The sequence below is a fragment of the Physella acuta genome, unplaced genomic scaffold (genome assembly GCF_028476545.2).
Source record: "Physella acuta isolate Inbredline_101_S28 unplaced genomic scaffold, ASM2847654v3 ptg000131l, whole genome shotgun sequence".
Classification (NCBI taxonomy): domain Eukaryota; kingdom Metazoa; phylum Mollusca; class Gastropoda; family Physidae; genus Physella; species Physella acuta.
The window spans coordinates 743,512-754,209 of NW_026731650.1; the positions used below are offsets into that span (position 1 = coordinate 743,512).

The following is a 10,698-nucleotide window of genomic DNA, read 5'->3' on the forward strand; positions in this document are numbered from 1 at the left end:
ACGTAATACTTAATTACATTACAATTAAGAAAGAAGAAGAAATACTTTTATTGGAATGTAAAATTCAGTATAAGGCTTGATATTTTCCAATTAAAATATATTCCAATACAATTTCACCATTTCAGTTGTACTATCATATAATAATAACATTGTGTCCTTGTCAGTGTAAATGTTATTAGTCTACTGTATTGTTTGTTAATATCAGGGCTACATTGATGTGATTGTTATTGGTCTACATTGATGTGATTGTTATTGGTCTACATCGATGTGATTGTTATTGGTCTACATTGGTGTGATTGTTATTGGTCTACTGTATTGTTTGTTAATGCCAGGACTACATCGATGTGATTGTTATTGGTCTACATTGATGTGATTGTTATTGGTCTACATTGGTGTGATTGTTATTGGTCTACATCGATGTGATTGTTATTGGTCTACTGTATTGTTTGTTAATGTCAGGGCTACATCGATGTGATTGTTATTGGTCTACATTGATGTGATTGTTATTGGTCTACATTGATGTGATTGTTATTGGTCTACTGTATTGTTTGTTAATGCCAGGACTACATCGATGTGATTGAGGCGCTGCCAGAGTACGACAAACCTTCCTACTTTGGCCTGCCGGAGAACATTGAGAGGTCAACCCAGAGGGTCACCAGCCTACAGGTCATCAACCAGCTGCGTGTGCTGCAGCGCTCAGACATCAAGGCCAGCAAGTTTGACAAGGAAGTGTGGGCTACAGAGCTTGGACCTATACTTAACATATGGAAGAAGGTCAACCAGGTCAGGGGTCACAGTTCACTCCATTTATTAACCCAGGGGTTTATTGATTTTATTAGACACAGCTATCACACTTCAAACTATTATAGGTAATCAAACAAATGTTTAATTGGACTACATACAATTATTTGAAGAAAGTTTCATGTATAAACCCTTGTATATCACACAGGGGCTGAGTCTCATCCAATCAAAGGTGGCGCCACCATCTGAGAAAGCCACCAATGAGTCCCCAGTTCTGACCTTCATAAAGCTGGAGAGCTACAACGCCATCAAGCTGGTCCAATCGGTGCACGCTTCTTTGGCTGCCTTGAGCAAGGTCATCAGGGGAACACAACTCTTGACCTCTGATGTGCAGATGTTGGCAGCTGCTCTTCTTAATCAGGAGGTCGGTTGCTTTTCACTGGAGCTTCTCTTGAAATATTTGGTTGCCTTGTGTACATTATTAGAATAAAGTCATATAAAGTATCCTTTTAAACATTCAAATTAGACAGATAGAGTAGAGTATCTGTTTTTTCAACATATAAATAAATTTTCCATAGAATTTCCGTAGATAAAGAAAACATCTATTTTGGCTGTTGTAAAAAAAAAACTTTCCATAAATCCTTTGTGCTGATGAATACCGTGGTGTCCCTATCTTTTGTTGTCAGACTCCCCTGGACTGGCTGAGCAAGTGGGACGGGCCAGAAGACCCAGTCCAGTACCTGCGTGGCCTGGTGACCCGTGCGGCTGCCATACAGACCTGGGTCGAGCGGGCTCAGTCTGGGACTCTGCTCAAAGAAACCCTTGACCTTTCTGAACTCTTCAGACCTGACACATTCCTCAATGCCTTCAGGCAGCAGATAGCAAGGTGAAGGTCTAAGACTCATTCATAAATTAACCTAATCTTAATGTACTTTTATGGAGCAGTGTATAAGCTCTAACCTCCAAACATGCCATCCCTTAGAACCAGTACAGCTACACCACACCACCACCTGTATGTTTTTGTTCAATTATAAAAATTTTGTTTGCCTCAGGGAAATCAAGTGTTCCATGGACAGCTTAAAGTTTGCTTGCAGCTGGCGCGGGTCTATTCAGGGCGCGCGTGTGACTGTGAAAATTGGGGGTCTACAGCTGGAAGGCTGCACCTTTGATGGCAGTCGCTTGTCAGAAAACCAGAGAGACTCACCCATAGTTTCTGCGATACCGCCCTGCATGGTATCATGGGTGCCAAAGGTAGGGTCAAGGCTTTAGATGTCTGAATGACTGACTAGAATTACTAGAAATAATTTTTGATACTTTTTTTTATGTGAGAAACAGCAAATCCTGCTTGTAAATAGTGATGCAGGTTTTAGTGGCTTTGTTGATTTGGCAAAAATTCTTAGCATAAAAACAAAAAAAAAAGACGGGTTTTTTTTATTATTGACATTTTACATTTTTTGAGTCCAACCCTATTTCAAGTTGAAAGCCATAAGAAAATAAATTATTTGATATTGCAGGATGCCCCAGACCCATACGGCATTGAAGAGACCATCTCTCTGCCCATCTACTACTCCAGTACCAGAGACAGGATAGTGACCAGACTGGACGTCCCGTGTGGAGGAAATGTTGACCAATGGCTGCAGACTGGGGCAGCACTGTTCTTAAGGAATGAATAACATTAGCACAGGGTTAACTGTAAACAAATGGACTGGGACTATTAGATATGACGGAATTCAGACTGGATTTAAAGTAAATTTCTGTAATCTGTTATTTGTTTTGATTTATTTCATATCAAATAAAATGTTTAGTTCTAAATTTGAAAAGGTCAGGTCAATAATATGTGGATCTACGTGATACATCGTATTGATTTTCATATTGTAATTATTTTGTTACATTTTTAAAATATTAAATAATTTATTACTGCTAGTTAAAGTTTGTGATGTTTTGATAATTTTTTTTTGAATTTAATATTTGGAAAGAATCTGTCCACTGAACCATTATTCAGCTGTTTAGATCTACATCTAACATTCAGCTATTTACACATTTTTTTTCTACATTCTGAAAGTATTCTTTCAAAATTTTTTGTTGTGTAAAATATAAATATACATGTACTTAAATGAAATAAGCTAGATGTCTATTTTCTGATATATGCCTTAAATAGAGGTGTTTAAAAAACATGTATAAAGTTTGATTTATTTACCTACCCCTGATGTCCGTCCACTGCAAGTGTTTGAAGCAGGTTGAAACTGTGATAATATATGGACCATTTCTTGTGTTTATTATTGGTTAGTGAGTTTAGTGCTTTTAATTATTACACAAATTGTCTAATAAATTCTATTATTACATGGACTTTTTGTTTTTGTTCATTGTTTGATGAGATCAATAAATTCTGTTATTGAGCTTTTAAAAAGTTGTATCAGAGAAATATTCAATCTCATTTTAACCTATCATAAAAGTGACAATTAACAAAGCAAAAACCAATCAATAATTGAAAATAAATGAACAAGTCTCTTTTAAATTTCACATTTTAATTAGGTTCCCACATACAAAATATTGTGTTACAAAATTGGTAACATGAGCATATAAATACAACAAATTTTATATCATTCTAAATGGATCAAGACTTAATACTGGACAGTCTTAGAATTAATACTGGCAAGTCAAAATACATTTAGCAACAAATGTAAAAAAAAGCATAGTTACTATTTGCTCTGATAATATCTTTACATTAACTCCTTGTAAGTTGTAATAAACTATTTTAAAAAATACATCACATGGTTATTATTGTTGTTATCATTATTATAATTGTGGGACCATGGACGAGACAGGAGTGATATCCTTACAATACCCAGCTGCAATTACCTGCCCCAATTTGTGTGATTATGTATGGACTCAGGGTTAAGTAAGGAACTTTGCTCATCTGGTACAAAAATTGTATTTATAAGCTAAGTATAATAATACATTTTGATTGCGTAAAAAATCAATACAGATTTTTCATAAAGGTCAATATTTACAAAAACTTTTTGTCAACATCAAAAATTATAAATTAATAAAAAATCTGACTCCATGTCTGAGAATTTGTTAATAGAATAAACTGTAATAAACATAATGAAAGCAATAAATACAATAAATAAACATTTACCAGTCACATCTAATTTAGTAAAGATACACATTTTCTTATAACAGTGGGTAATTCAATTAAACATTTTATATAATTCAGGTCGCTGGAGTTGTAGAATAAACACATTCAGATCACCATGTAGGGATCTAGTTTAGAGATCTTAGTGATGTTCCTGCTACTATTACATCAACAGTTATGGCAATAGGGAAAGTGTGGTATCATCTAATTGCTACAAAGAACAGATTTATTTTAACGAAGATCTAGTTATTTTTTAATGAATATCAGGTCCAAGTTTATTACAATATTCAAGTGTAAGTTGGTTATATTTATTCTAGAGTTTGAATAAAAAAGGTATTAAATTTGTTTCTAAATTATGTTTAAATTAACTAGATAAGAGTTAGATACCCTTAAATCTCATTTCAACGAGTCAATGTTTTGTTATCTCCTGAGTGAGTGATTTGATTGAGAGATTCAGAATGAGGCTCATCCTGGTGCAGCAAATTTTCACTGACCTCGACCTTCTGCAAACCTGAGCTCACTTCCTCCAGGGTAGGTAACCTATCATAGGAGGCGTGTGAGTCTGGGGTGTTCATGGTGGCGCGCTGCACGCTGCTGGAATATGGCGAGTTTTTAAACTGGGGGGACACAACTGGGGCGGGGGAGAACTTGTCGCCATTCACCACAAGATTTGCATCTTGTTTGACAGCTGCAGCGTTAGGTCTGCGTTTTGGGGCGGAGCCGAGAAAAAATTGCTTCCTGTTTGAAACCTGAGCGCTCAAGAATTTTCTATTGTCATTATTTTTGAGGTTGTTGGGTTTGGAAGTGTGGAAGTTACTTCCCTTGCATATCCTGTCTCTCATGTTTTGAATTTGTTTGCCCCTCGGCGTGATGAAGCTGTGGCTGATTGGTCTCACAGCCAGGCTACCCGTGGACTCTATTTTCTCAATGGACCTGAGCTCCTCGTGCATTTTGTCGCTGTACGAGCTGATGACCGCCTCCTTGTCCAGCACATACACCTGAGGGGAGGAGTTGATGTAGCGATAAGGTTTAGTGGTGCTGCCTGAGGCATGAGTTACTGGCCCTGAAGAGGCAGATCTAGGCTGAATTACTGGCCTTGATGAATGTTTCTGATTATACGTCGAGGGTCTGGATGGCGCACTGTTCAATTTTTTAATTACAATTGGCTGGAAATAAACATTGCCTTTATATCCTCTCCATACCTGCAACAATTAAAACAAACATTGAAAAGGCATTCCCAAATGACGCGATACAGCTATACAGCTGACAAAATGCCATACATCAACATGACATACTGCTGAAAAGTCATAGCTCAATAACAGAGTTAAATTTGACATAACTGAAGCAGTGCATAAGCTTTTATTACCTGTAAAATAGTGAGAATAACTAAAATTTATATTGTTTATAACAATCACAGAATTACCAACAAACTCTTCTTCATGTCTAAAAGTTTAGAGCCCTACCTGGAGAGGTTCCATCTAAAAGTTTAGAGCCCTACCTGGAGAGGTTCCATTGGTGCCGGTTTGTCTTGTGTGACCAGGTAATAGCCGGACAACGATGAGTCAAATATCATCTGCCTGTCATGTGTCATGACATCATCTCTCACTGACAGACCAGAACTCACACTCTGAATCATCCTCTCAGGATCCTCCCAGCCATCAACCCTAGAAAACAAAATAAAATTTACTGAAATTTGTCTAAAAAGGGCAAGCACTCTTAAACGTTTGAATATGAACATACACCGTGAGTTATCTAACTTAGGCCTCACACAAATATAAAACTAAAACATCACAGCTGATTAAGATTTTACGGCTATCGCGAGTTATTTTATTGCTAGATTAGAATCACTGGGGTGGGCTCGGGGACGCTCCTGGCTGATAGAGTGACGAAAAACATTTTATTAAAGAAAGATCAACAATGGGAAGTACGTGTAAAATTAATTATTGATTTATATTGAATAAATATTAAATTCTTAGGTCAATATGCTAAGCATAGCAATTTTAATTGAGTCAAAACATCGCCGTGTACAATACTATGTTGAGTGACGTCATCGGTGTAAAACACTGTGCTAAGTGGCCTCTGTGTGAACAACACTATTGGGCACAACGCCCGTGAGGTGAGGCAAAGTACACGGCACAGTCCACAAACAGACCGTACTCTGGCCACTGTCCAGTCCTACAGCAGACCGTATTCTGACCACTGTCCAGTCCTACAGCAGACCGTATTCTGGCCACTGTCCAGTCCTACAACAGACCGTACTCTGGCCACTGTCCAGTCCTACAACAGACCGTACTCTGACCACTGTCCAGTCCTACAGCAGACCGTACTCTGGCCACTGTCCAGTCCTACAACAGACCGTACTCTGGCCACTGTCCAGTCCTACAACAGACCGTATTCTGACCACTGTCCAGTCCTACAGCAGACCGTACTCTGGCCACTGTCCAGTCCTACAACAGACCGTACTCTGGCCACTGTCCAGTCCTACAACAGACCGTACTCTGGCCACTGTCCAGTCCTACAACAGACCGTACTCTGGCCACTGTCCAGTCCTACAACAGACCGTATTCTGACCACTGTCCAGTCCTACAGCAGACCGTATTCTGGCCACTGTCCAGTCCTACAACAGACCGTACTATGATATGGCGCTAAACTTCTCCAGTTTACATCTACAATATCATAGCTGTCTTGGCCATCTGTATATCTACCAATAGCGGTCCTTGCTGCACTGGAACCTTTTATCGAATAGTAACACAAGAGAACCCTTCTGATCAAACACAACACTGCTAACACAACACAAAACTGCTAACACAACACAACACAACACTGCTAACACAACACAACACTGCTAACACAACACAACACTGCTAACACAACACAACACTGCTAACACAACACAACACTGCTAACACAACACAACACTTCTTACCAAATACAACACAACACTTTCGTAAGCCTTGTGGGCTTTTTTTTTATTAATATCTACATAGACTTACAAACCATTTGAGAATGTAATTGCTTACTGAATATCAGATGTAGGCGTGTTATGATATCGGTTTGCAACCAGTAAATAAAATGCACCAAAGGATCACTGGTTTCAATTCACATCTTATCATGTTACTTCGTGTAAGAAACGTGTGTGACACAAAGTCATCAGAAAAAACACAAGATCCGAATAGTAACGACACCAAACGTGACACGAAAAATTCACAGCTAAAATCTCTGCAAATAGCACTAGGCTTAACTCACAGCGTTAATAAATTGGTCTGTAAAACACGACTTCATACTCTCCCAACTAAAATCCAACCAGGCAATTCATGAAAAAAAAATCGATTCATAAGCTAAAGCAATTGGCCAACTGGTCGGTCGAGGATTAAAATCATAAACTAGCAGACACACCGAACCAGTCGACCGATCGGATCAGTTCCTTATTTCTTAATGGCTCGTACAGATTAATCAATAAAGCAAATGAAAAAAAAATATCCATGATCAATGGTGTCGGGTCCAATAGAGTCCCTTGGGGTAAACCACAAATGGTTAAAAACCTGGCTCATTGAATCTGTGCGGCGTTTTTGTATGAAGGCCCCGTGTCGGAGGTTCATTATGTTAATCTGTTCTATGCGAGACCGGCGGAGACAAAGCGGCCGAGAGTAAAGCGTTAAACTTAAAAGGAAAGCGATCGGCAGTCTCTAAATAAAATTCTTGTATAAAGAACTCGACAAGTTAAAAATGAAGTTACATCGTGCATATACACTTAATATAAAACTCAGTGAAACAGACAAAGCTATTATGTCGTCAATAAACAGTCAAATCAACCCAAATGCTAGAATAGATCGATTAACTAAAATTGGATGAGTCACAGTGACACTAACTCAGCTTTAATTCATGAAAAAAAAATTCATATTCCTAAAGGCCCTATTATGGCCCTTTGTTGTTCACGTTTTTTTTTTAATAACCTGCCTGCACGCGCATAGACCAGCAGACTTAGCTGCAGGTTTAGAGCAGAGAATCCAATCCATCAAATGCGTTGTCTAGACCAGTATTTTACTCAGTTGACAAGCTTATATCCGGTGGTGCATTCACCATTAGCCTGGAATTTGCATTTCAAATCATTCTAAAATTATGAACTTTTTATAAACGGAAAAAGCTATTCCATTTTTTCTTAATTAAAAAATTAATCTCATAATCTGAAAGTGTTGACTCAGTCTTTTTTAAACTTCTTCTCATGCTGACTCCTCTAATGCGTCATTTTAACTGTTAATTACAATAGTTACCTAATTTAATGAACCCTAACTCACAGAACACAGATACAAGTGCTAACAAAGCCCAAACTCAGAGTTACATGTGCTAATGCTAACACACAGTACATCATAAAAATCGGGTGGCATTTTGAAATAACAATCACGGAATAATGGCTCAACAAGTCAAAGGTCGTGCCAACACTATCAAAACACACCAGAGTGTAATGTGCTCCAAAATATAAGCAATGACTTGTCAGCTCCAGTAAACATCAACTTTCACACCTCCCCTTCACAAAGTCAGTTGTAGTTCCCCAACAAATGCCCAGCAATTTATAATATCCTCACTGCAGTGCAAGACCAGAAATCTAAACTGACCACAAAGTTTTCTAAAAATCTGTCATATAAATTTTAGATTTTTTAAATCTGACTTTTAAAACTATTTTGTATTTAACTTCAAAAGTATAACTTAACTAATGACCGTTATACTTATATTTTTTTCAAAAAATTAGGCCTACATGCATGGTAGTATTAGTAGCATCAGTGTTTCTTCCAGACTTTTTTCTCAGAGGGGGGGGGGGGGCACTTAATATTTGAGGGGGGGGGCAGTGGTAAAAGTATGTTTTTTATATAAATTCCATTTCGTTCGGGGGTCAGTAGATGAAGAGATGCCTGGAAGAAACTCTGAGAAGTATATTCAGAACATTATAAATAATACCATTAATTTTTATAAAAGTATCTAGATCTAACTTAGTAAAAAGCAATGCAGAAAAGCCAAAATAAATACATTACATTAATATTGATCAAAAGCTGTAGCAGTTAGTATTATATATATGTCAAAGTTTTAGAATATAATTTATGTTCTCCTGCTATAATCTTTAAAGTACTAACAGATAGAAATAAAAGCCAATTTTAAAAAATCAAAACCAGCAAAGAAACAGAGAGCAGTTTACATGTGAACACACCAGCTATTTGCTAGTGACACTTTATGTGAAGTTCTGTATACAACTTCCTGTGTTTAGTGTTTATAAAACTTGTACACAAAGCTTACCTTGAGCTGGGTTTAGTGTTTATAAAACTTGCACACAAAGCTTACCTTGAGCTGGGTTTAGTGTTTATAAAACTTGCACACAAAGCTTACCTTGAGCTGGGTTTAGTGTTTATAAAACTTGTACACAAAGCTTACCTTGAGCTGGGTTTAGTGTTTATAAAATGTGTACACAAAGCTTACCTTGAGCTGGGTTTAGTGTTTATAAAACTTGCACACAAAGCTTACCTTGAGCTGGGTTTAGTGTTTATAAAACGTGTACACAAAGCTTACCTTGAGCTGGGTTTAGTGTTTATAAAACGTGTACACAAAGCTTACCTTGAGCTGGGTTTAGTGTTTATAAAACTTGTACACAAAGCTTACCTTGAGCTGGGTTTAGTGTTTATAAAACGTGTACACAAAGCTTACCTTGAGCTGGGTTTAGTGTTTATAAAACTTGCACACAAAGCTTACCTTGAGCTGGGTTTAGTGTTTATAAAACTTGCACACAAAGCTTACCTTGAGCTGGGTTTAGTGTTTATAAAACGTGTACACAAAGCTTACCTTGAGCTGGGTTTAGTGTTTATAAAACTTGCACACAAAGCTTACCTTGAGCTGGGTTTAGTGTTTATAAAACTTGCACACAAAGCTAACCTTGAGCTGGGTTTAGTGTGTATAAAACTTGCACACAAAGCTTACCTTGAGCTGGGTTTTATGTTTCTGTTTGGCTGGTATATGCTGGCTGGAGTGTTGGGTTTGGCCCTAAATCCCCCTGGAATATCCTGCAACTGTGTGTTGGCCGTGGCCTCATCACTGCTACAAACGGAGCCACTGTCTCTATGATCCCCCCAGGCTTGTTTAGCCACCCTCTTGCCATTTAACACATCCATTGCTGTCCTGCCATTCTGTAGAAACTTATTGTGCTGGAACTCTAAGCCATTTTCCACATAAGAATCAAATCCTCCATGAACAAATGCTTCTATATATTTCCTGTCATCAAGTTTATGTAAACCATTTTGTCTGATACCAGATTTAGTGTGTATCGGACTACTATTTTCTCCTTCAACTAAATCTTTTTCATCGTCCTTAACATTTCCATTATGGGGAAATGAAATCTTTTGGGAGTAAGTATCCATTTCCCTTATTTTCCTTTTCAAAAAGTTATTATCTTTCAAAAGAAAGTTTTTAGAGCTTTCTATGAACATGTGAAGGCATTGTATGTTGGAAGGTGGAACAGATGGATGACCAATAGGACACTAGATTTGACAGGAGGCCATATTTTAAAGTTGTTAAATCTATGGAGCACAAGGTAGGTATCATGCAAACATTACTTTAACTATACTATTTAAAGGCAAGGATTAAAATTGAGTAATGTTTATGATATAAATTATATTAAGAAATAAAATGGCCTACAATAAGCAGTAAATTCGTACAAATTTAGCAGTTCTTCTATAGTATGCTATAGTTGCTAATTAGAAAAAAAGTAGGCCTACTATTTTATTTTTATTTCAAAGAAACATATTTAATGACATATATATATATATATATATATACATATA

General features: G+C 37.3%; 2 protein-coding genes across 2 annotated transcripts in view; one reads left to right on the top strand and one right to left on the bottom strand.

The window, feature by feature from the left end:
• LOC131935084 (cytoplasmic dynein 2 heavy chain 1) overlaps positions 1–3,080 on the top strand; it is a 51,971-nt gene extending 48,891 nt beyond the window's left edge. Inside the window, exons 74-78 of the mRNA XM_059291374.1 lie at positions 562–783; positions 950–1,165; positions 1,428–1,627; positions 1,794–1,992; positions 2,256–3,080. Coding sequence (XP_059147357.1) covers positions 562–783; positions 950–1,165; positions 1,428–1,627; positions 1,794–1,992; positions 2,256–2,414 — 996 coding nt within the window. The 3' untranslated portion in view covers positions 2,415–3,080. The remainder of the gene's footprint in view (positions 1–561; positions 784–949; positions 1,166–1,427; positions 1,628–1,793; positions 1,993–2,255) is intronic.
• Positions 3,081–3,255: 175 nt separating this feature from the next.
• LOC131935115 (uncharacterized) lies at positions 3,256–10,436 on the bottom strand. Its single transcript, XM_059291448.1, has 3 exons — positions 9,839–10,436; positions 5,376–5,541; positions 3,256–5,079 (listed from the first exon to the last, which is right to left on the bottom strand). The coding sequence occupies exons 1-3, from the start codon at positions 10,342–10,344 to the stop codon at positions 4,279–4,281; spliced, it is 1,473 nt and encodes a 490-aa protein (XP_059147431.1). The 5' UTR covers positions 10,345–10,436; the 3' UTR covers positions 3,256–4,278.
• Positions 10,437–10,698: the final 262 nt, after the last annotated feature.

Coding starts and splice junctions, on each gene's coding strand:
- LOC131935115 (XM_059291448.1), bottom strand. CDS start 10,344: ATGTTCATAGAAAGCTCTAAAAACTTTCTTTTGAAAGATAATAACTTT. Junction 5,542..9,838: donor AACATAAAACCCAGCTCAAG/GTAAGCTTTGTG, acceptor TTTGTTTTCTAG/GGTTGATGGCTGGGAGGATC. Junction 5,080..5,375: donor CACCAATGGAACCTCTCCAG/GTAGGGCTCTAA, acceptor TAATTGTTGCAG/GTATGGAGAGGATATAAAGG.